This window comes from Cyclopterus lumpus, chromosome 11, assembly GCF_009769545.1.
Source record: "Cyclopterus lumpus isolate fCycLum1 chromosome 11, fCycLum1.pri, whole genome shotgun sequence".
Taxonomy (NCBI): Eukaryota; Metazoa; Chordata; class Actinopteri; order Perciformes; family Cyclopteridae; genus Cyclopterus; species Cyclopterus lumpus.
In genome coordinates this window covers 2,792,472-2,819,446 of record NC_046976.1, presented here as the reverse complement: position 1 = coordinate 2,819,446, position 26,975 = coordinate 2,792,472, and the positions used below count along the sequence as shown (strand labels likewise).

The 26,975-nt window shown below is 44.0% G+C and overlaps 1 protein-coding gene across 2 annotated transcripts in view; it reads right to left on the bottom strand.

The window, feature by feature from the left end:
• erf (Ets2 repressor factor) overlaps nt 1-18,920 on the bottom strand; it is a 32,453-nt gene extending 13,533 nt beyond the window's left edge. Inside the window, exon 1 of one of the 2 annotated variants that reach the window (XM_034545015.1) lies at nt 18,217-18,920. In XM_034545015.1, coding sequence (XP_034400906.1) covers nt 18,217-18,238 — 22 coding nt within the window. In that variant the 5' untranslated portion in view covers nt 18,239-18,920. Of the gene's footprint in view, nt 1-4,537; nt 5,052-18,216 lie in introns of those variants that run through there. The other variant, XM_034545014.1, reaches the window with a different exon arrangement.
• Between the last annotated feature and the right edge of the window lie 8,055 nt (nt 18,921-26,975).

The window sequence follows — 26,975 nt, the reverse complement described above, 5'->3', positions numbered from 1 at the left end:
GGACAATATGTGACACTAAGACCTGTGAGAACACCATTAAGAGAGGAAATCAAGTTCACCTACATCCAAGTGTCTGTTTAGATGATGAATGAATGTTTTTTTTTTCCTTTCTCCCCCTATCTCTCTCACGAGCACACACACAGTTTTTAGTGCATGAAAAACAGTCTATATTGTCAGAGGAGTTTAAACTTAGCAAGCAACCTCACTCTGAGTATTGCGAGACACAAGTTGAGTAACTGCAATCTGTTTTCCCCCCTGGCTCTGCTCCATAGACTCATGCGATCGTTTCAGATTCTCTGCCATTTTTAGGCCGGTTTGGTGGATTTGGAGTTCGTCGTGGTTAAACGTTGTGTACCCGGAGAGGTTGGAAGGAAATATGATTTTCTAAAATGTTACGTTTCTCCTAAAAACCCGCGCAGCTAACATTAGCAGCAACACGCTGCTGGAGGCCCCCGACCGCATTGCCGAACCCGGACTGTGCTTGGAAAACCGTCAGACACTGCCGCAGTAAATTAAGGGGTTTTCTGTCTGGTGCCTGAAAATACTCCACTTTCATCCACGGGGACCTTCAAACCTATAGACTGTGTATAAGAAGTGGACGTCGTCACTGTGATGTCACCCATTGCTTTGTGGTCTGCTGTTTAAAAGACTTGAAGTGAAATAGAGATGGCGTAGATGGCTCTGGTAGCAGTAGTGACCTATCAATCATTCGGTAGCCCCGCCCCTGAATCATACTCTGCTTTATGGCCTATTTGACTGTATATGGACCATAATTTACTAAATGAATATCATGCTGTATTGAAGAAGATTTTAAACTCCATTGAGACCATAAACTCACGTTTACTAAGGCAATAAATCAAGAGAGAAGACTTTTATACAACCATAGTCGCAGCCCTCTGATGGTCAGAGAGAATGCAGTTTTAAGAAACTTCAGCATTGGCATCTCTTTTCAGAAGCGGAGGCTGCTTCCTGTTCAAAACCAACATAAAGTAAGTCTTGGGGAGGAGCAAAGAACATCCTGAAAACAGACCCCGCTCCTGGTGACTGATAAACTACATGCTGCTATCTGATCTCCCGTGGTGCTTGGAGAGCGAGCCAAAAGACGGACAAGCTGGCCGCAATAGTTGATAATAGCCATTTTACTAATGAGTTACGGACATATGATTCATAAACCAGACAATAAGGCTCTTGTCGGTGGGGACAGCTTTAGGCGTTGTGACACGGACGCAACACGCTGCTGCTGTACATTGTGGTGCACACTGGTGATTGTCGGAGAAACACACACACACCAGCAGGAGTGGATTAAATCAAAGTTGGCGAGCTAATATCTCCCTCACACACAAAGTACAGACACACACAGGATAGTGGGGAGGGGTAAGTGGGTTCATGCGTGGGTGCGCAGAGCACACAGACAAAGAACGCAGGAATAGCAACCATGCCCACCGCACGCACGTGTATGTGTGTGTGCACGCTGCAGATGTCCCTACTGACTCATCGCTTTGTACGTTCGCCGTTCAGCTTTCACAGATTCTGCCTTTCTCCCCCTCAACACCATTGCCACTTCTTTCAGCTCCTTCTTTCTTTTCTCTCCTCTTTCATGTCTTCCCTCCCTCGCTCCGCCTCTCCTAAGACACGCCGTCGCCTAGCAACAAAAGCTCTAAAAATAAACGTCAGAGTCACGACGGACAAGACAAAATATTATTCAATTATAAAAACTTGCCAAAAGAGTGGACCGGGCTGGGGTGCCGGTCCAGAGGGCCACAGAGTGAGGGTGCGTGATCCGTCTGAGGTGGCCTGACCAGCGGAGACCTCCAGCCAGAGAGCGGTCACATCCCTCCGGCCTACAAGGAGCACGTTGTCTCAACGTCCAGATTTATTTGAGCCTAAACACGTTTTTGTGTTTGGAGTCCATTCCTTCACATTGAAGGGCTCTCTTCTGAAATTGACCAACCGATAGCAGCGGTCGACGGATACAGAAAATCAGACGGCACAGCTGATGTGACAGATGTGCAGCTGAGATGCATCTGCTACAGCTGGCAGTTAATGGCGTGCAAAGTCTGACATTTTTTATAACAGAAAAGGAGGAGTGTGAGACGGAGCGAGTGTGAATGGGACCAAAAAAGTAAATCCTTTTGTTGTTGTGTAAAAACTATCAGAACTAGAACCTACAATGTTTGCCGATGTTAGTCCTCAGACGAGGAGCAAAACACTCCAGCCTAATGTTGCCCATATGTTAACACTGCAAGCTGTTCACTACCTATAGCTGGGTTTTTTAATTATTATTTTGCATAAACTGAGACGCAAGTCATTCACTTTCAGGCTGAAATCCTCCTGTAATGAAATCTCTGGGCATCTGCAGCTACTAGCTTCTTCTATACATTAGCCTCCCATGTGGATGGTTTTCTGCGAACACAAAACATGGCAGGCGACGCATCGGTGACGCTCGTGTCAAACCTGCAGCTTCAAAAGGAAACCTCTCGTAGACTAGGGAACACCATAACTAGTATTTCTAGGTTATTGTATTAGGTCTGCATTAAAAAAATAAAAAAACACACATGAAATAGCATTAAATATGAATTACCTTTTGAGAGATTTCACTGACAACCCACATTTTTCTCTCAGTGGCCTCGTTTTTGACTGCAAAAATGTCCGTGCGGAAAGTTATGCCATAAATTTAATTGTGTTTAATTTCTTTGACAAATTAAATTTCTATATCCAACACTATTCCAAGTTGCCACAAGTGTTACCAATGTTGGAGAAAAATGGAGCCTGTGGTCTCAGGTGCGTCAATTATGGCTTCCTAGAATTTAATGTTTTTTCCAAGAATCTGGTTAAAACAAAAAGATTTACTTTATTTAAAATGAAATATCAACATTTTTAATTGTATTGGTTTTTCTTGTGTTCCAAGGGCCGCTGGAAATATGAAAATCTAATGATAATGATGTTATTACAGCTTCTAGCTAGGATAAACAGTGGAGTTCTGGCGATTGTTTTAAAGAAAACATGCTTTTCAATCCCGCCTGCGGGTTTTGGGGGTCAGAGGGTGAAAGAAAAAAAGGATTGGAGGTCTTTTTTTTTTTTTTTACATATTGCCAACCTGTAAAACTGGCAGAGCTTCAACACACTATAGTGCAAACAAATTGGTCCATATCAGCAGCCGAGAAAGCATTAGCACTGATCAATGCTCGTTTCGCTGCTAATTATAATCAGCCGCCGGCACTGGTTGACAGCACAAGAGATCTGGATGCAGAGCTACAAGTCAGATACAACAGAAGTAGACAAACAAACCCAAAGCCCTTTGTACTATCTGGCGAGCTCTACTCCAGACAGGAAGAATTTCTGATTGTCAGGCGGAGGCGAAACACACCATTTCAGGCCTCATTGGAGTCTATATATAGCCAAGAGCAGGGTAGGAAAACTAATTTACTATTAGTCTGCAGTCCCAAACCACCTGTGTTTCTTTTCCAAGAAAAACATAGGATCTCTGCGGACGAGGGGGGGTTTAACGCGCGGGTCTGGCTTTCTTAGGGGCGCTGACGTCACCGTGGTTGTAACGGCGCTCTTAATAACACGATAGCCATCATCGGAGTATTGTCCAGAAGACTAAACACAAAACGGACTCCTACTCTACTTACTCCCCCCACCCCCAACAACTTTCTTTAACATGCTGTTCCATTTATCTTCCCCGTTTATTTTTTACCTCCCTTCCTCATATTCTTCAGTGGGTTTATATTTAGCTACACCAAAAGGTCGGTGCGTGTCTTTCTGCGTGGTAAGGATTCAGGGGCATGGAGGCAACCGGCCAGGCCAAATGGCCGGGGGCTGTCCGACTACTGAAGAGGGCTTTATCAGGGACGGGATCTGGATAACAAGGAAAAGCAGGAAATAAATGGGGAGAGAGCAGGAAAAGGGGAATCTCCGCTGGGCGTGTGTCAAAAATACAAAAACAAATGGAAAACATGATCTGAAAAGGTTCCGACCTGACTCAGCAGGTGTTGGGGGGATGGGGGATGGGGGGGGGGGGGGGGGAAGGCACCACTGCTACACATTTGTATATATTTTTGTAGTAGATTCTAAAATAATAAATTGTTTAAGAACTCAAACTCTACCTACTAGATGTTTCTAAATTCCTGCTGAAATCCTGAATTTACACAATTTGTATATAATGGAAGGTCAATTTCAAATTTGAGATGATAAACTGTTGATCGTGCCCAACTGGGTTTCCCTTCTCGCCTTGCTGTCTACAACAGACAATCAAACAAGGCTTCACTGAGGAGTGCTGAGCCTCAAACTACTGTTTAAAAAGCCTCTGCTCCTCATTGAACTGATCTCATAATTACACTCAAAAGGATGGAGTTCAGATTTGAGGAGCCTGTGGCTTAAAGCCAGGGAGGAGTCGGAGAAACAGACGGTACGAGGAGGAAGTCAGGTGGAAGGGAGGAAGAAACAGTGGAAGAGGAGGGCAGGAGGAGAAAAAGAAATCCAGCAGAGAACAAAGGGAGAGGTGCACGGCATGAACCCCGACCTCGGTACTCACATGATCCCTCCTCCATTACATAAGACAGAGCTGCGGTCGAATAGTAGCTTTGCTCTGTCCGACAATCCCTTGGTCTCACATATATTCTGTTCTTCATTTCTATTCCAACCTCGTAAATAAAGTAATACTTTGAACTGGGTTGTTCATGTCGTCTTCATGCAGACGAAGTATCTAAGATGATCTTTTTGTAGTCCATCTCCTGAACATTGTAGTTTCACCGTTGCAGACTGACGTCACTAACACCCGCCTGCCGCCGCTTCGTAACTAAGTAGCTGAGTGAAAGAGGAATCGGATTTGCTGAACATCGCGGTTGTCTTTTCCTAACGCCTCATGAATTCTCCTTCCTCCTATACGGGTTGAGAGATGAAGACACAAACAGACAGATACAAGATAAACAAGATCCTTATGCTAGAGATATGAGAAGAAGGCTGAAATGTGTGTTTGCATTAGACAGAGTACTACAAGGCCAAAGAGAAAGCTTCACAGAGAGAGACAGCAAATGATGCAAACAAGAGAAAGGTTGCTTTGAAAGAGGAACTGAGAAGTGTGTGAGGAGAGAAACAGGAACACCAACAGCTCGAGCATAAATATGTTCATTCTAACAGCAGTAGTAAAACAGAACTTTGCTCTATTGGAGCGTGTTGCGTTTAATGGCTGAAGTCTGAGGCCTTTCAGACTTTTCTATGAGCTGAGCTGCCAGGAGACCACTCGTTATTAATGCCTTGGATGTGTGCAGACAACGAGTAACGCTTGGTTTGCTGGCAGACTTGGTTAACGCCGCCGGAGCTTCAAGGTGGCCATCAATGCAGAGTCACTGCGTGGCTTCAAATCAGCCGGCTGCTTCTCGGTGGGGACGGCACGGTTGCTCTCCGTCTCGGCGGTCCATCTTTGCACTGCGAACAACACTTCCCTGCGAACTGCGAGCGGTCCAATCTAAAACAGAGCCTCGCCATTCGTGAGCGGTTTTACAGAGCGTCGGCAGCTAGACCGCTAAGTTCGCAAGTCTGCAGACAAAGAGCTAGTAGTACGCAAGGATCGACTGATACCGATTATTAGCGCTCAAGGAGGCCCGTGACTTGATGTACATTTGCAGTAAAAATGGAAATCTTTCAGTACAAATGTATACAAACACCAACACAAAACTTAAGACTTACATTTGTTTAATCAAATTCTGCAAGAGAGATTTATTTTTGCAGCAATATCCTTTAGTGCATCCATCAAATATTGTGTTCCCACAAGATTATACAAAACCTTGTGGCTATCTTACGAAGAGTATATATTAATTTACTAGAAAACAGGCTGTATAGTGATAATCATATGGCCCAGCCCGAGTCATGAATCAGAATGGAAGATTATTTGGTTTATCAGTATGTGAACTACACGGCGATGACATTCTCTGCTAACAATGAAAAGAAGAAATACCATGGAAATAGCGATTTGATGAAAGTAGCGATTGCGGTTGATAATCATCCAGGCTGATGATTGGTTGAGTAGAAAAAGCATGTTTTCTTGAAACAATGTCACAGCCAAACCTGTAATCGTCAGATTGTCATCTTTCCGACGGTCCTTGAACACATCTAGTGTGACCAAGGTTTCAGTCAGAAAAATTAACTGAAACTAAGCTTCAAATTGTGATATTTCATCAAAAACATTATATTCTGCATGCCTCATCTAAAATCTTGCCCCAAATAAACCGTTTGATGAAACCAGATCCCGTAAACAACAATAAATGCTGCACTCCATAGCGCAACTAGGAAGCCATGATTGATTCAGCTGAGACCAACAGTCACGTGACATAAATCCTGTGAAACTATGACAGAACTGCAGGCAGAGCAGAGAAGAAGCTGCAAGTATAGGTTGTAATGGTTAAATGGTTTTAATACATATAGCACGTAGAGTTTTTCAACATTGGTAACACTTGAAAAAAAATTGAAAATATAGATTCAATTTGTTCTCAATTTTTGAAAAATAAATTATCAAAAGGATTTCAACTTGAGTTCTTTTATTGTTTATTTATGGCATGGCAACTGTGTTATTCTGCACAAAACAAATTGTTCAGTTCCTTTTTCTAGTCATGATTGTATTGTTTCTATTGGGGTGCAGGACTTATATATTGCAGTGAAAAAAAGGTCACAGAGAAAAATATGGCAGGAGCCAAAAGATACCCCGAAGCTGCTTGGGGGCATTACGGTCGTCAAACTCATGTTTCTGTGGTCACTTGCCCAAATCAATTAAATGTGCGCACCTTTTTTAATCTTCACAGGAACGGATTATTGCGGTGGTAATGAGAAACTAAATAAACAGTCATTGGCAATCTCAGAGCTGAAAACTTTTACCTCCAAATCTGTAGCACAGAGACAAGGTTGGCGGGGGTGGGGGGTGAGAGGAATATAGACGTGCACATACTCGTGCTCTGAAACTCGCCTGAGCATGCTTTCCTTTTCAGAAAATGACAACCGCGTAAAACATTCAGCTGTAATGAGCTCCTGGCTACCTGACAGCCTCGCTGGAGATTTCTCTCTCAGGGCAGAATTTGACTAGAAGACACTTCTGTGAGTGTGAGAATGATAGTGGGAAATAGAGATGGACTGGCAGAAGTAAAGTCAGGAAAGAGAGCGCGACATGACTCTACTGGGGCAGCACCGATTGGGTTTATCTGTTGACACGCGCGTGCACACGCAGACAGTGTATTGACACACTGCAGAGCAAAGTCAAGCGACGTTAAGCTCAACAAACCAGCAGGTTCCATGATCCGGTGGCTGTTATGCGGATATACAGTATAACATTAAACTGAGGACTAGTTCAAATCACTGCAAGACGTGTCATCAAGCAAGATTCACTTTCACCCGCAGGAACTTAAACAGGGACTAGGAACCTTGTGTGGAACTCCCTGAGTTTTGACCACAGGGACCAGGGTTAAAATTACGATTTCTGAACACCGCTGCTTCAACTCGAGTACAGATTCCTTGGTAAATTTAAGACAATTTTGGGACGAGGAGAGCTTTTATGTTGGTTTGATGACATTGAAAGTAAAGTTAAGCTTAAAAATTTTTTTTAAAAAAGATTGCGCAAGCTGGGAAGCGGTGGAACTGAGAGAGAGAGAGACAGCGCAGTCTTTTTTCTTTTTAGAAGAAACGGTTTGCATTAACCTCTGTGACCACCAGCAACCCTCGCCAGTCTCTACTGTGGAAACGCAGACAACGGAGTGAAGGAGCCTTTTAGTTTTTCTTCTTTAAGTAGTCCCTGGACTAAACTTAAGGGAAAATGCTTGGTGGAAACACAGCTCTTGTTTCAGGTGAAAGGGAAAGACAAGTTTATCTGGGAAGAGGAACTACGACGCAAAGTGAAACTTTGGAGGACTAAATGTGAGGACTAAATGACAAGCAGAGGAGGTGTCCTAAGAAAAGAACAAACCCTGAATTCAGCAAACCATAGACAAACTATCCTGACTAGAAGTCAGAAACGGATTGGAGGCCATTATGAAACTGGAGGGATTTGCGGAGTGGTGGTGTTGTAGAGACTTCAGAGGACAGAGAGAGAGAGAGAGAGAGAGAGAGAAGATAAATATTTGTGTATAAATTTGGCTTCTGTGTTGTGGTTCGGTTGCCAGACGACTTTCATTTTCCTTCAGCGCGCGTGTAGTGTGGTTTGGTGGCCAACGACAAGAATTTGGTGACTTCAGCTGTTGGGTTGGGCCATGTGAAGGCTGGTTTGCACACCGTACGCGGACACGACCACATGCAAACCCACGCGCACGGACGTCAGTCACCGCAGCTCAGAATAGGCCCGTCGCTCCAAACCCAGGGAGCTGGGCTAGTGACTCATTCTCGTGCTCGTGCTCCCTGCCAATCAAATTTCATCTCCCTCCCCCTCCCCCAAAAATGCCGCTTTCCCTTTCAGCATCTTTCCACGCAGACAAAGAGACTCCACTGTTGATTGCAACTACTTAGTGACAATGCTAGCGTTTCGGGAAAGCGACCGTGATGTGACAAAACGGGGAAGGAAAAAAGAAGACTCAAAACCTTTTTTTTTGCATTAACATTTACAGTAAAATTCAAGTCAAGAAAACTTCAGTCAGAGTAAACAGAGTATGTCAAGAGCAAATATCAGACAGGAATGTGCATATTTGTGCAATGATAAACAATTTTATTCAAACTGTGTAGTTTCTGCCTCAGAAGGCTTCACAATCTGTACAACATTCAACCCGAGACGATGGGTCAGGGATAGCTGAGCAAATATAAACTGAGTCAACAGCCCGCTGTGACCCAATTAATGCAGCTCACGTTGGAAACACTGGCTTTTTAGTGATTCTGACGAGGTGCATCGGTCATGTTATGGCCAACACACAGTGCGCTAAATATTAAGTGTAGATCAATGCTTAAGGAACTGTTGGCGCATTGATTGAGTTATGTGCACTTCATTAGTAAAGTCAATTAAAAAGTGCTATTTAACCTTTAAATACATGTCAGATTAACTCTTTTGCTGGGAATTGCTTTTGATTAGACGGACACTCAAACTGGAAGTAGCCCAAACCCGCTTTACCTCAAACTGCTGCTAAACATCTGCTATCAATGAACAGAAGCGCCGTCTCTTCATTTTCTGCTGAAATCAAAACATGAATATTTGTCCTTTCTGCAAGAACGCTGTGGTCTTGAGCTCCCGCCTCTCTGCATCGGCTCACAATGTTGTTGGTGCTACAGCCTCTGGTACAACCACAGCGGCAGCGATGCCCAGGATGACTGTCAAATGTAAAACAGCCTTTCGAGGGACTTTCTACACGTGTGATGTCTGGGTGCGTTAGTCAGCCTTTCCTCATTGGCAATGCCGCCCCCGCAGTCTTAATTCCTCAGTCGATTGCATTAAAGCTGGATGCTTCAGCCTCCAGACTGAGTGGCTCGCTCCCCGTGTTAAAAACATAAAAAGGCGGAGGCACAGCGGCGTCACCGCAGGGAGATGGCAGCCCCAAAATGAGCGAGGCCACGCTTGCTAGCTGCAGCGAGAAAATTAAAAGAGTGTGTCTACGGGTGCGCGTTAATGCGAGACAGACGTCGCCCTGTTTCCCCCCCCCCCCCCGTTGCACGTGGGGGGTCCGGGGGCCCCCTAATAAAAAGTGTGCATGCTGCGAGTGGGCAAGATGAGCGAGTGAGTGTCTGATGGGACCAACGGACTTTCGCGTTTCAATAAAACCCGACTCATTCGTCACTGGCACTGGTTTTCAAACCACCGACCGGGGGCCACAAATCTCCTTCTCATGGGGTTAACTAATGAACATGGGCGGCGCTTTAAACTTAATTAAGTCAACATGTGAAGTGATCCTCCGTCACATCACTAAAGTGTACATAAAGCATTTAGATTCCAATTAAGTTGACGTCAAAGTTAAGAACTTCAGCAGCGTTTTTGTGCTGTTGGTGATAAAAGGAAAAAAGGGGGGACACACAAGGAGAAATTGCAACTTTATGACCGGGTGGTGGTGCTGATCAAAAGGTGCCGTTTCTTATCACTCATCTCATTTATGGCCCACCTTTGAAGCGGCTACAAGACCAACCCAACCCTTGCTTTCCCCATAACGACTTAGGCAGCTGTTTGAGGTTGATCTCAACGACGCAAGTGTGAACTGTCAAAATTATTTGGACTGGTCAACAGTGTTATGCGACTGATGACTGGCCGTTATGTTATCATACTGGAGCCTGGATCATATTTTCCTCATTGACCTGTCCCTGCTTTAAAGTGATATTACTTTCCTTTCAGCTGGACACTGAGTTTGTATATGTATACAAACATTTACGTGTATATAAAGAAAATAAAGTGGGATTTGGACATTTATTGTAATAAATTAACAAACAAAGAATATGCTCTCCTCAAAGCCACCAGACTCAATTGACAGAAACAGCTATTTTATCCGCTATTTACTCGCTGATTGTTGTTAAACGGACTTCATTCAAATTGGCACAACACAATAAAACTAATTCTTCGAAAAGAAGCTTGGCATTAGTAGTATGTCATACCATCTGATTAGAGCTAGTATTCCAAAGTTAAACAGATCATAATCCCCTCTTTATAAAAGGTTATAAATGACCGTTGATCATTCTTACTGTACAGAGTTTGAACACACCGTCATGTAACTCTCTGCAGCTTCTGTTAACGTTAGCTCTGTTAAATAGCCAGCCAGGACTGTACCGCCCATTCGACAACCATTTGTTGTTCACAGTGTAGACATATGGTCTCTGAATATTCTGCACCGGTCACCATGCTGCTTTCACAAACTAGACTTATATCACCACAGAAGGGGAAAAGCTGTAAAGGCTAATGTTGCATTACACAGATTGGTAATGAGAAAATGACTAAACAAAATATAATATAAATTTATGTTAACTGTATAAATTGGCCATTAATGTACTATTTAAAAGCAGACTCTGGGCACCTTTTTGTAAATCTAGTAACAATTTAAAAGCCAGAGGAGACGGTTATTTGTTAGATGCCCAACACGTGGGATTCGATGAAACGTCATCATACGCCAGCCCATCTTACAAAGTGGGATTCAGGTTAAGTCCTTGTGCGAAATGTAAAACCTCTTGAAGAAACTCATTTAAGCATGTCATTGTCCAGTGAAGCAAGGTACCTCAGCAGAAATCAGTTGCCGCCTGAATTAAATTAAACCTTTGGGCAGCAGTTCTTACTATTGAACGAACCCCAGCAAAGCACCACAGCCCCCCGTTCATGTGGCAACATGTCCAATAGTATTCTTTGGAGAAAACTCTATTTGGAGAAGTACCGAGATTCATATTTATGAGAATATTAATTCAAATTGGCATTTCTGAAAGCTGTACATCTCACATTTTCAATCGAGCAGTGTGGGCTAAAAAAATGCAGGTGCAACGCCAACAAGTGTGCTGGACAGGAAAAGTCTGGGTTGGATCAACTTCGTCCAAACAACCACAAAACACCCAAAATGTTTTCCTCCCTGCAACCTGTTGGCAGAGTTTTCTTCTCCCTCAGTGGCTCTTGAGGTGGTCCTTTTTTAAATGTATTTTTAAGAAAACACATCTAATTTATTTGACATAATAACTGCTTTCTAAATCAACAGATCTGTTTCGGACTGAAGTCTTTCCACTGGTGTTGCAATGAATTGCTGATGAATGCCACAGTTGGATTTTAGTGCGAGTCAATGCTTCATTTAATTTATTTCATTGTAAAAACACATTGTGACCTAGATGTTGCCACCTACTGGAGCTCTCTTAATTGCCAGAACATAACCTGGCAGACGACATCTTACCGCCCCTCTGAGCTAAAACAGACTCCCCAAAAAGCTGGCAGTGACCAAAGTAATTTGGGCGGTATTATGCAGAGCCATACGGGACCACACCTAGTCTGTCCACTTATCCTTTCTGCAGTGTGTAAACGGCAGACCCGCTCTCGTTCCCACCTCGAACCATACGGCCGTTAAAACAACGCCAGACAGACGTGTTCTCCACGAGCCGCGGGTGACAGCCATAACACACGGGCGCACCACTTTCGGTTCGGTTGACTCCAGTCAAAACAGCCAGAGAAAGCGCAGCCCTACCTCCACAACTTCTGTCTCTCTCAGCCTTGATTTGATTTAAAAAACGTCCACAAAAAAAAGAAGAAAAGGAGCTCCAAGGGCACAAAAAGGTCTGTCTGCATTTTTTTGGATGAACAGTGGCTTTGCGATCTTTACGCAGAGTTGATAAGTCAATTTATGAGAAAATGGTTGAGGAAAGAGCTTTATTCCACATTTATCACTAAAAACATTACAATTATATCTGGCTTTGTTTAGCCTCCAGCTGTGAATTTCGATTAAACGGCAGATTAAAGCAGGCGTGTTTACTTAAAGGGGATTTTTAAGTTGCTCATGCCTGAAAACAGAGTATACTGTCAGGTGTCTCAGTGATATCCGTCCCGCTGCAGAAGCCATCCTTATCTGCTCGGTGGAGTGAGTCGTGGGTTCCACTTGACCTGCTCTGTCCTTTTCATCTGCCCTTCTGGGGGGGCCAACACGGATTCACTCAATCGTAAATGCCTACAGATAACAATGCAAGCAGGACGGCTGACAGAGACATTTAAGACGATGAGGACCCTGTTTGGACATAAAGGTGGTGCCACAAAAAGTGGTGTGACTGTCAAGATAAATAAAAAACACTTCTTCTAAGCCGTGCCTGTATTTGTGCATTTCTGGAGTTTTCTTTTTTGCTCATTGATCGTCGCCATCAGCTTTTATATAAAGAAATAGGAAAAACTATTGTCCGAGATACATGCGACTGTTAGAGTTGTGAGAATAATGTGCCACCTTTTCTAGTTGCCGCAAACGGCAGATTTGAGAGAATCGCTTATAGATACTAAATATATACTAATAGTGCTTTTATAATTAACAGGATGCTTTGATCTTGTTGCCATTAAGCCTTTCTGGTGTGGCAATCCAACTGTGAGATCGCCAGTCAGATCCAGCTCATTAGATCAAACCGTCCAACAGTTGACTACTCTGGGTCACCTCCTGTAGTTTTATCATTCCTGCTAATAACACACAATAAAATAGGATTCGGTCAACTAAAGTATCAACGACATAAATGTCAGGTTTTCATTTCAGCCTCTCAAATCAAAAGAGCAACTCCTCTAAACTCAAACACTTCATATAGCTGTTCAGCAAACCATGCAGAGAGAAACTCATCGTAGGAGAGTCGTAGGAGAACAGTAGGCCCAATGCACTGAGAAAGTACAGCCCTGAGATGTACAGATATATTGCAATACGAGTACGGGGTGCAACAAATCATTTGTTCTCCAGTGGAAAAAAGTATGCTGATTTTTCCATCTGCATCCTGCCCCACAGCGGGATTGTTCAAGTTCAAGCAGTCTATGTGTTTTGTTCAAAGTTATCCTGGCAACATGTCGATCCACAATTATGTATTTCTTTATGAAAAGGGGACAAAGTAGAGTCATTGACGGTCCCAGAGTTCGCCACAGTGGAGCAATATTTCATCAGCAGACCTTCCAATCGCGGACGCAGCAGATGATGCATGTGGATGTAATGAAAGAAAAGCACATTACCAAATTGATGATTCCTAATGGTTTCACACTCCAAGATGGATTTTAAATATTAGAGCTGCTATACAACCACCACCTTAGTGCCCTTCGGCAAGGCAATTCAAATATCTGAATAAAAAACATGTACATAACGGCAGGCGTAAATGTCCATCAACGCTCACCTCCCAGACTGACTGCCAGGCCTTCCTGTGTGTGAGGCCCCAGTGTTTGTTTGGCCAGCATGTCCCAGCTCGTGCAAGCTGTTGTCTATTCTCTAAGCTTTGTATGGGTCACTGAAGCCATCTCTCTCACACACACACACACACACACACACACACACACACACACACACACACACACACACACACACACACACACACACACACACACACACACACACACACACACACACACACACACACACACACACACACACACACACACACACACACACACACACACACACACACACACACACACACACACACACACACACACACACACACACACACACACACACACACACACACACACACACACACACACACACACACACACACACACACACACACACACACACACACACACACACACACACACACACACACACACACACACACACACACACACACACACACACACACACACACACAGGAAACCGCCGTGATGTCGAGAGGCGATCGTTAGCAACAATGCCCTGGGCCGCCGCTTAACACACCAGAGAAATGCTGGCGTCACTCTGCGACCGTACTTTTTCCAGGGTCTGCTTGCCCCGGGGCTCGGCTCGGTAGTAAGGTAGGAATGCCATCAGGTCAACCGTTTGCTTTGACCAGGGAAAGTGGTGCATCCTGTGAGGAACACTGGTATTTAGGTTTTTTGGGGGGGGGGCTGTGGCAATTTCCACCTCAATGGAATCTGTCGGGATTTATTATCTATCGGAGAGAGCTGAAACCTGGTCCGCACCAGCATATTTATGGCCTGACCAGACTGGTACTGCAAACAAAGTGAGACCCAGGATCTCATTGTAGTCATTTCAATTTAAAATACAAAAATATGCACTTACTTTTGGAAAACTAAAAAGGGCGTTGCCACAAATATCAAAATAAAACTACTCATGTACAGTACAGGTAAATAGTAAATGCTGCACAAGTTGCAGCACACTACTTAAAAGCGAGGAATCTCTGTCCGTCTGTCGTCCTACGCATATCTCAAAACCACTCATCCAAGCTACTTTACACTGTAAATGTGTATTGCTGGGCACCCCTGGAAGTGCTTTTGTTGAATTTGGTGCTCAATATGAATACACTTTGAAATAACAAGAAAAGAGCGCTCTGTGTCGCAGCAGGGGGCAGAGCTTCAGGACTATGCAGCATGAGCCCCACATGTTGTCCGCAGTGGGCAGATCGTGGACAGCAGTTCCCTTTACAACCAAACTCTTCGTCACTTCTCTGGTGTCAACGAGTGGATAGCCAACTGGAAGCAGAATCGAAACCAGAATTACTTGCCAGTGTGACCGGTAATAGCGGTGACTGTATTTACCCACTATAAAAAGACATGAAACTAACTTATAACCCTAATAAAGTTACCACCAGAAAAATACCTCCGCTAATTACATCCATGCTCTACTTTATGACTGGTGGTTATAGTAGTTTTGTAAAAGCAAGCTACTAATACTACTGTTTGGAAATTACCTCCACTAATTGTATTTTATTTCGTGAGTAACCCTGACCTGGGTGTTTTTCAGGGAAGGATTTAGGGATTTGGGGCCCCAGGTTGGCGCCATCATGCCTTTTACTTTCTACCCGTTCTCTAACTGGGACTGGTGGTATTTGCAGTGGGAGAAGGAAGCTATATATTTCTAGTGAAAAGTTAAAGAGGCATGTACTTTATGTCTTTTAAAGATGGAGCTCTTAGTTCTAATATAATGCTGGATGGTTTATTGAATAGTAATGCATCATATTTTAATTCAGTCAAATCTAAATCTACAACATAACCAGTAATACTTTTAGACAAAGTAGTACAATGATTTCCTCTGAAGCAGAAGTACACAGTAAGTAGTATAAAGTTGAGTTTTGTCTTTTGGGCCTTCTACAAGTTATTTTGGGTGTGCAATAAATAGTAACAATAAAATATGTTGTATCTAAACATTATATTAGGTGTATGGCTGTTGGGGCCCACCTTGCTGTATGGTAAAGTCCGCCCTGTTCGGACCGCGAGTAGCTGGGACGCAACTATATGTCATGGCAGGTGTGTTGCTGAGGACCAAAAGAAGCTCAGGGTCCAGTGTTAAGTTGTTCGTATGAGCGGTTCCTTGAGAAATCTGCAAGTGACAACACAACAGGCCGAGCATTCGGCTTGTCTTCAACAGGCCCTGCACTCGTCTGAACTTACTCACACAGTAGACAGGGTGTCCTGAAACAGAGAAACTGCACAACCACATCCCTGAACACTTAAGTCGCCAGCAATTGTGCCGTCTCCGCTGCTGGTTCCGACGGCAGTATAATGGTGAGACAGTAACGCAACAGTCCTTCCCAAAGGAAACCAACAGCGTCAGTCTTTTACCAAAATGCGCCTGTGGTTCATTAGCTTTTCGTCTAACCGGTGTTATTAGAGCTATTTGAATCTGCATTAAAAAAAAAAAAGACGTCTCGTTGTTCTTCCTGTAATTACAATAGACTCAACTCACTCAACCAAATGGTCCTCCTCAGAAGGGCAATTTGGTCTCGCTTGTAAAAGTCAAACACTCGCTTTGTTGTGACCACATCAATGTCAGGTAGAGCTCACATTGACAAGACATATGGGGCGTGCACATAAATATACTCAGTCATAAACAGCAGCCTAGCCGTACCAGACTAAGTAACAGCTAATTGCTCAAGTAACACACAAACACACAGACACAGACAGTCAAATAAGCATATTTGGAACATCCTAAAATGTTATTTGTAAAGATTGCGGCCAGACTGCAGGAAATAAAAATATTTAAACTAACTATGTAGATTATGAAGCAAGACATTTCTTGTCTAGCATCGGGTGCACATCAGGGATGTATAATTGCTCCAGTGAGCTCTAGGTCAAGTAATTCCATGGGTTATGACGTTTAGTTCTACTGTCACAAATGCACCCACAAAAACAAAACAAAAAAACAATACAGCAGCAAACAGAAGACTTTTACCATCCAAATGTATTTCACCACGTTATCCCCTCCCCCAAGTATGAGATAGTTAAATACCCACATGGCTACAGATCATCTGACAAAAGCTTATCCGTCTGAAAGTTTTTCCCATAATTGGTTTGTGAAATAAAAAATCGTTATCTGAAGATGCCCAGATATCTAAAAGTGTATGTTTGATTATGATGTTGAGTGGCATTTCCCCTCTTAAACATTCATTATGCGTGTTTAATCTCTGTCGGCCCACGATCACCGTACAAGACTTCTGACTAAACTTAATTTAAGAGCACCCAAAAGGCACAATCGAGGAGACATCTCGAGCTGTGGATGGAAAAATCACGAACATTTAAATGATAGGAAAAACGAGCAGCATTCGAAATAGTAACTTGGAGTCAAAATCTATCTAAAAACTACTGAAACTATCTATTATTCTGCATCCATCAAGGGGGTCCAATGGGATCACTTGCAAAGTGCATCACATGGAAGCAAAGAAAATACAGAATTATTGCAAACAAAGGGACACACTATGTTTCCTAATTGAATTTTAGAATCTCACACCAAGAATCCAGGCAGCGTGTTATCCAGGATCTCAGATAACCTCTGCTTCAACCTCAGACTTATCAGCGCTTATCCAATCAAACAGTCACTTTCTACCTGGCTCACTGCACAGTGGGCTGTGATGTAGTGATGAATGGAAGTCCGATTTCCAGCTTGCAAATAAAAATGCCAATGTGAACACAAATCATGAAGTGTGTGTACTTTGCTGTCACTTCCTTAAAATAAATAGCTGACAAAACAGCTTCGCCAACACACTTCATCCACGGAAAGGTATTATCTCTCTTCTCAAACTAACTATCAACTCTTTCAGCTGGTTATTGTTGTATCTTTGCTGCAACATCACATTTTATTGTTTTTAAATCTGTTATAGACAATCTTGTTATCTCTCTTTAATTACATGTTCATGCTTTTCTCCTGTAGATTTAAATATAAATACTGTACGTGCAGTATATAAATTGTATGTCACTTACTAGCTGCTCCAGGTGGTGTTGGTTAAAAGCTAAACTAAAGCGGTTGTTGCACTGAACTGGAGTCGTCATCTTGAATGCAACACTACAGTCGGGGTGCACTGACCCGGACCGCCACGCTAACTCTCTAATGCCCCCACTGTAAATAGCTCCGCATAGGAGCTTCAAGTTAAATATCGTGGACATTCAAAGTGTTTTCCACGGCATGGTTGCATCTGAAAATAAACGTGCCCGTGAGCTGGACTCTATTTTTACTCTTTCCCGAACAATAACCAGAGGCTCGGAGGGATTCACCCGAGCGCCATAATTCTGTCACACTTTTCCGGAGCGAAGAGTTCTGGTTGGCGTGCTAACAGCTAGCCACCGAAGCTAGACGCTGTTGTTTCCACTAGAAGAACAACGGCGGCGTCCGAAAAGTTGAAGTCGGTAAGCGGGAAGCGTCCACTTACCGGGGTCCGCCGGGGTCTTCATCTCCGCGGGCGACTTCGGCGCGCTGCTTCGGTCACTTTCCACGTCGACTCGGAACTTTAGACTCTAGTTAGCTCGCGTTTAGCCGAGTGAGCTAGCGGAGTTAGCAGTGACACCCCACTCCTTCCTCCGGTGTTGTTCTCACAAGTGGCTCGTGAGGAGAGAACCTGCCCCCGACGGTGCGCTCGATTTTAGAGTTGAAAGAGAAAGCGGCTAACTTCACCGAGGCGCCCGCGTTTTATCTCGACACATCCGCGTTTGATGAAAAAGTTTTGTGTCGGAATATTTTCACGCAGCGTCTGATGCCAAAAGTTGCCCCGAGCCTCTGAGGGGAGGGGGGGTTCCAGTTGCCCGGGTCTGAATGGCGCAGGTCGAAGTTTGGAGGAGTCGTGCTGCCGTCGGTCGTACTAGAGCAGCGGAATGCGACGAGTCTAAATGTTCATCCCGTGTGTTGAAACGATGTCGCATGGTCGATTCCTCCTCCACATCATCATCTTCGCTGACAGTCAAAACAGCGGCGCTTCTGAACGGAACAAAAACAAGCAACGCCAACCCTGTTCTTTCTCTGCCCCTCTCTTTCTCCGGCAGACTTTTTCTTTTTCCACTGCATTCACTTCGTGTTCTCTCAGCCCCCCCTTCTTCTGTCGGGTGTCGTGTTTCGCTCTCCTGCCACACGGGGCCGCCCACGCTGACCCACGGAGGGAGGGAAGGGGTGAGGAACTGAACGCCCACTTGTTGCCAAAGATCGTTTATAGCGTGTGAATGTGAAAATCAGGGAGTAGATAGAGGCGCAAACATTTTTATTATAAATGTACCGGTATAGTGGTATATGTTTCAAAACAACCCCAAACACTCTTTACTGAAGCAATGGGGGGGGGTTGAGAATCAGGATATAAAATAAACATCAAGGTAAAAACACAACATGCATGGGAGCCACAGTGCCTAACCACTATTAAAATATCCCAAGTTGGCTAGGATTGCATCACACATGGAAGGTCTTAACACTCAAACATGCATGTTAGAGTGTTAAGACCAGATCATTTTTAAAAATTGTAATCCCAGTAATTATCTCATTAGACGATCTTCGATAAGGACCAGTGGCTGCTCCGCTGCCCGGAGTTACCGCCGCTGCCTCCGGTGTATCACCCCGCTCGCTCCCGGTTGGCGCGTCACGGCGTTGCTGTGGAGACCCGCTGCCGCCGCGGGTGATGAGAGAGGCGCCGTGTTTACCTGTAAACGGCGGCGGCGAGGCGGCCGTCAAGTACACACGGGAAGGGAGGAAAGGAAAGGGCCAATTAACAGGTGGTTGGTTTTGTTCCTGCAGGAACGGACGGTGGCCAGGGTGAGACTGACATGTGCATCGACTTAAATTATGAGAGGACATCAGGCGCTCATCACACAAACACACACGCACACACGCACACACGCACACACTCGCACAAGCACACCTCTTTTTATCCACACTCTTTTCTACCTCTCTAATGAAGGGCCCTTCAGCACTTGCATTAGCTCTGAGGAGGCAGCGGAGAGAGAGAGAGGCAGAGGAGTTGAAAGAAAGTAGCAGTAATTACTCAAGAGTGTGAACTGGAGAGCGAGGAGCAGGCCGAGCTGAAGAGCGCATTGGAAGGACATGAAGTGGAGGAGAATAAGTGTGGATTGTAGGCAGCTCCTTTTTTTCTCCCTCTCCCCTTCTTTCTTACCCAATCAGTCATCACACTTGTTTTCTTTCTCTCGTCCATCCACCTCTCCCTCCCTCTCTCTTCTGCTTTGCTCATTTACTTTGAGTGGCAGTGTGTGGGAGGTGAAGGCCAGCCGGTGGGTGAAGTATTTCATGCGATTGTCACATTGACACACACACACACACACACACCACACACACACACGCACACACACACACACACACACACAGAGAGAGAGAGGCACAATAACAATACAACAGAAAAAGGGAAAAAAACATCTCCTCTTTCTGCTGTCACTCCTTTGCCTCCTCCTCTCCTCCACTTCCTCTCCTCCTTGGCCCCCATACATCACACTCCTACTGCTCTTTCACTCCTCTGCTCTGCGTGGATCCTTCCTCCTCAGTTTTGTAACTTCACCTCCTACTTTCTTTTGGCCTACACCTCTCATCTCCTCCTCTGTACCTCACTTCCTCCTCTCCTCACCAGTTGTCCTCTTGCTTGCGCCACACGATGCTTCGTCAACACCTTCACCACAAGCAATCGACAGGTGTGCATGTTATATTTATGATTTATTCTTCTGTTGATTATAGATCTTTGACATTTTGGGAAATTTTCCCTTTTTACTTAATAGAGTGAGATGAGCAGATCGAGTGAGATGAGCAGATCGATGCCCCTCGCCTGTCCGTCTCCTCAATTTAAGTCTCTTTAGCTTAGCTTAGCACAAAGACTGGAAGCCGAGGGAAACAGCTAGCCTGGCTCTGGCTCACTAATTTAACAAGCTATAGCTCTTTTTCACATAAGTCCTTGTTTTCCTCCATTTCTAGTCTTTATGCTAATCTAAGCTAACCAACCGCTGGCTTCATGTTGAACAACCCAATATGAGAGTTGTATTGATCTTCTCATCTAGCTGTCTGCAAGAAAGCAAATAAATGTTTTTTTTTATTTTTTAAATGTCCAACTTTCCTTTTCATCATTTAATCATTCAGTGAGTAAAAGCTAGAAGAAATTGCGTCCTAAAATATATATATATTTTTTGACGGACCAGCAGTCCAAAACCCAAAGATTAATAATACAAGCAAAATTCACATCCCCCCCCACAAAAGACACATTGAAATATCACAGTATGAATAGTACATGTAAATAACCCATTAATAATGGCTTAATTCCATTTAGCTGCTTCAGCTTCAGGGTGTTGTGCATAATGGGACAGCTGGATAGAACTTAATAGAGTTATTGTAAATGTTATTTGTTTTTTTTCCCTGACATTGCAAAAATCCCCCAAATGTCCGCTGTGAAAACGGACTAATTGTTTCAGCTCTGCATTTGTGGGGTTATCACTCTCCTCCCCTCTCGACTCTGCCGCTGACCTTTTGCTCCACCCGAGGAGCGTCGGGCACAAACACCTCGAGGAAGTGAAGCGTGAACGAGCACGTCCACCTTTAGTTTGTTGACACCAGTGATGTCCTTACTCTCTGCTCTGCGACTGCAAAACCTCAGGACCAAAGTGCAACCAGCTGACCAGAAAAGATTTCTAGCGGATAATAATATAATGCACATTTCATGTAGATGTTAGTCTTCTGCAACCACAGATATGTGGAGCTGTGTAAGGTGGGGAAATGCCACTGTGAGGCAAGAATTAGATATGAATCAAAATCCATCTTCCCACCAAAATCGCATTCATAAAACAGTAGTTTGTATGAAAATAAAAGTGTTGATTCTTTAATGGACATAGCTTTATTGCTAAAGACTCATCACAACACTTTGGGGCGATACAAGAGAGTTTCTCTGATTCGGTACGAGGCTGCAGTCTTTTCTTGATGCAAAAACATTGCTTTTCTGCATTACATCATGCAAGAGTAATTAGCATTACTATGAATTAATATAGGCTCTTTAGATAATAATGATGATGCCTTGAACCCTTTACAGCAAACACACTGGGGGAAATGTGTCTGCACAAGTATCTTATTTTAAGTATTTGGCCCTTTTGGATTTGTCCTATGTGTAAGATATGAGCCACTGCATTTTTTGCCTTTTATGTGTGTTTCAAAAATTAAAAAAATCTATATAAATTCGGTTCAATTCCAAAAATGCAACAACAAAACACAGTTTTATAGAAGAAAACACTACCCTAAGTGGGATGATGGTGGGAATATTGTGCTCAATAACTTCATTCTCAATAAGTCCCTATTTTTTAGGCCAGTTCCTTCGCTCACGACACAACCACTGGAAGTGAAGCTGTGTCCTCCCCGGCCGGTTTAAAAGTGGAAATAATGGCTTGTTGATGCAACAGGAGGGTCGCGGGGCAGACTGTGATGCAGACACCCGGCCGCATGGAACGGCAACAAAGGCCCAGCGGGAGACCTGACGGCCACATACGTGTGAATTGGTGGGGTGATCGGGACTAACTGATCACCAGGGTCGCCATCGGTTCATTACTGAGGTGGTAATGACCATCATCAGCAAACAGGAGCCAATCAAACCTCCGCTGATTGGTAAATAATGAAGAATGAGAAGAAGTCATGGATTTAATGAAATCAAAAACGTGTGAACGGTGGGGTTTTGGTGATAATGCTTTCAGTGCTGCTGCTCATTAATCAATAACTTAACCTAATATCAATGGGCTGCTTTGACATGCTTCACTGCTATTTTTATGTCATCGTTGGGTTATTTAGCGAAATGAAGTTGTTTTTTTAGACACAAATTTGATCTTAAAACTATCGAAAATGTATTGTTGTTTACAAAAGTATGTGTATATGCCATTTCAAACAGCAAAGGGGACACATTACACATTAATCACAATCAGTAAAAACAAATAGTGGCATATGCGTTTTAAAAGAGGTTGAGTGGATTATAATGTTTTATAACCATTACCCTGTGATTTTTAGTGTGTTGAGTAAAAAAACAAACACTGAAATGTACCTTTACCTTGTTTTTTGGGGAGGAGGCGGGTGTGGGGGGGGTCCCATTAGCAAAGTCCCAAATAGAACTACGGTCACGTCTTTGTTTTTGTTTTCTTCTATAGGTTAAGTGTTTTCTATCGGAGGAAATCTGCCGTGTTTATAAAATGGTAAAATAGGCCCGAGGGGGCAAATGGTGCGAACCGAGCCACACCTCAGAGCGGGCGGCGCTCACTCTGGACAACAAAACTGTAATGGGAGAGGCCTTTTCACACCAGCCCATCTGTATGCATAAGAAAACACACACACACACACACACACACGCTCACACACACACACACAATGCGGGCACACACACACGCACACACACACGCACACACACACACGCGCACACACACACACACACACACACACTGCAGTTGAGTCAGAACGAGGCCGCTCGTGTTCGTGACAGCAAAACTCTCTGGAGTGGCCGGAGGGGGAAAGTTTCTGCCTTTTTCGGAGGGATGAAGACATTTTCCATGTTGTGTTCCTCTGCTCTGCACCATGAGCTTATGTTTGTGGAATAAGGAGGCCCTTGTGTGTGTGTGTGTGTGTGTGTGTGTGTGTGTGTGTGTGTGTGTGTGTGTGTGTGTGTGTGTGTCTGTCTGCCTGTCTGCCTGTCTGTTTGTCTGCCTGTCTGTCTGTCTGTCTGCCTGTCTGCCTGTCTGTCTGTCTGTCTGTCTGTTTGTCTGCCTGCCTGCCTGTCTGTCTGTCTGCCTGTCTGTCTGTCTGCCCGCTGGCTGGTCAGATGATGTCTGTCTCACTGCTGCCCTTGTCTCACACACAAAGCAGCGGGATAGTCTTGGACACGTATAGGGAAGATATAAAAATGGAGGGAAGAGACACGTTGAGAGGTTTTGTAAAAGAAGGAAAAGACCGAGGTCAGGAGAGGAGAGCTGAGGAGAATCTACCCAGGATCAGTAGAGGGGGAGGGGGAGAGAAAGAAAGAAAGAAAGAGAGTGAGAGAGAGAGTGAATGGGCCCTTTGTGATCAAAAGGCTTGTTTATTTTCTTGGCGCTTGAACTCCTCAGGAGCCGCATTGGGCCTGTCTGCACTGTCTAGCTCCCGTCCTCATGGCCCTCCACGACATCCCAGCGACGGGCCCTGAATCACGAAGAGGAGGCGGGTCACGTTGGCACCAACACAAGCAGCTGTAAAACATGGGACGGGGAACTTAAAGTGGTTTAAAACTGGAAGATGACCTCCGAGGCACGTGAGCAGCGTCACAATGAGAGACATTTTAAATGATTGCTTCTTGCGCGTGACTCTGACTGATACTATTGTATTTTACATTTTTCTGGAGGTATAAAGTACTACAATTGGAGGGTGCTTGTAATTTACATTATTTCCATTTTATACCGTTCTATACTTCCACCCAATTTCAGCATAATTTTCCTTAATGGGTCTTTAACAATGATAAAATAATAATAATAAAAATGTCAGAGGACAGTGCAGATACCGCTACACACTTCTAGTGGGTCAGAAGTGGTGTTTCAGAGAGACTACTTTATCAGTTTTATGATATTTTATTATTTGATCATCTAAATTTTTTTTCAGGAAGGTCCTACTCATTGTGCCTTTGAGTAAAAGTAGCAGTTTCTTACAGTAGTGTGGTAGTTCAATCCTTAAAGGTGCAGTGTGTAGGATGTAGGGACATCTAGTGGTGAGGTTGCAGATTGCAACCAACTGAATAGCCTTCCTCCCGGCCCTCCCTTTACAAGCATGTGTCGGAGAACTAAGGTGGCCTTTGGATAATGTAAAAACTTGAAAGGCTTGAAAACACAATGATTCTTAGTTTACACTAATGAAAACAGTTCTGAATATTATATTCAATCTCTGCTAAAAAAAAAAAAGTGTAAAGAAAAACGTATAAAGTAGTTTAAAGTGGAAATACTTAAGCAGAAGGCTAGTAAATGTACTTAGCTAGTCTACCACTACAGGCCCTTAAGTACTTAATAATAATAAGAAGAAGAAGAAGAAGAAGAAGAAGAAGAAGAAGAAGAAGAAGAAGAAGAAGAAGAAGAAGAAGAAGAAGAAAGGATACATGTATATCAAATGAATAGCTTTCCTCCTGAGCTGAAACCTGAAAAACTCCCACATCATAATGCACTACATTATATTACCGTCACTACCTTGCAGTAGGGGATTTTGCATCCACCAGACGCAGTGGCAGAGTATGCAGTCAGTCCTACTCGGACACAAACACTCTCTGTCCCGACCCCCCCGACCCCCCCCACCCCTCTCCCGCTCTCCTCCAGCTGGTATTCACACACATGTAATGGGATTAACACGCTCCTGAGCCGGGGAGGAGAGAGAGGACAGAGAGAGGACAGAAACAGGAGGAAAGAGGGGAGGATGAGGCCATGGAAGAAATGGGGGAAGAGGGTGAGAGAGAGAGAGGGGGGGGGGGGGGGTTCCTGAAAAGGAAAACAAATGTATAGAGGAAAGGCGACAGAGCTCTTTCCATTGGCCTGTTATGGGGCTACGGGAGGTCACAGGGAACATTTCAGGCTCATTTGAATGTCGGGGAGGAGGACGGCCTCCGAGCAGCTCCATCTGTATACAGTCACACCAAGGCGTGTCTCAATATTCACTCGCAGTTATCTAGAAATAGTATAATTTAATAGTGGCAGTTTATTAAAGTCAAACTTGAGACCAGGCAGTTGTAGGATTGATGTGTTAGTTAGAATTTCAGAATGCGAAGGGAAGATTTGCAAGAAATCACGTGATGAGGACACAAATACAGGGTGGCGATGGTTATGAATATTATGAATACAAAAGTTATTATAGTTGAGGAGCTGACATTGACTTTCAAGTGCTGTCACTCTTCAACAGCCGTATTACAGTTTTTCTTGATTGCTAAAACACAAAACCTGGTTCCTGTAACACAAACACCCAAACCTTTTCGTCATGCACACACACATTTCCCATAACCAAAAACACAATTCACCTGCGTCCCCACTGCGTCTCAATATTCAAAACACTTTCTGCAAAACCTTACACAAAAGTGACCAAATAAATCATTCTTTAGACTACGTGTTCATTCAGCAAACACATGCTCTCAATATAATGAACTCAAGTTATCATAACATAAACTCAGAGACCACACCCTTCTCTAGGTGAAAACACTCAGCCTGAAAATTGTTAACACACGAATCAGAATTGGGGGTCAATAAATAGAGCTTAGAACAATGGATCCCAACCATGCAGAGGTTGAGAGACAAGAGAGAGGAAGAGGAAGAGGAAGAGGAAGAGGCAGAGGGAGATGGAGATGGAGATGGAGAGGGAGAGGGAGAGGCAGAGGACAGCAAAGACAAGTAATTTCTGATAAAATCCTATGGCCTGACCCTGACCTGAGACAAGATCATGCTGATATTGATGCCGATGCTGATGAACCTGTATATGTGCTCAATCTGGAAGTGCTGTGAATAAACCCTATTTTTGACATTTTGGTGGCAGTGTGTTGAATGAATCCCTCCTGTGTGTAACAAACACTAATGTAGTCTGTGTTTTGACAGCTTGTGTGTATTGTCTGAGGGTAAAGACTGATTGGGACCCAGAAGTTAGATGTTTGGACTGTTGGGTGTGAGTTTTTAAAATTGTGTGTGAAGATTTGAAAAAATGGTGAGTTGTTCCAGGAATTGTGTCTTAGGAATCGAGAAAAACTGTAATAAGAATTATGTCCCGCTCCTGGACAGACAAAGAGGAGATTCATCCATTTTCCTTGAGCGTCAAAGTGGTGGGAGATCTTTACCAAAACCACCTGAAAATGCATGTTGTTTCCAAAATGACCCGATAAAAGGTGGACGAGGTCTAAGAAAGACTCAAAACAAGGAGTGAAGGCTCAAGACTCTGTACGCACCACTTGAATATGTCTTTCGCGCTGCACAATGAACCGCATGAAAAGAGTTGAGCCCCTGGAGAGGAAGAGGGACTGCAGGGAGGACTGTGATTGTTGTATTCAACCTTTAGCTGCAGCCCTGTGCCAGGTCTGTAATGGAGAGAAGAAGAAGAGGGAGAACATGAGCGAGGGAAAGCAGAGAGGCCGAGCTCGTAGCTGAGAGTTTTGATTTGGTGAGTGAAGGAGTGAAGTGTGAGTTGGCAAGAGAGGGGTAAGGGGGG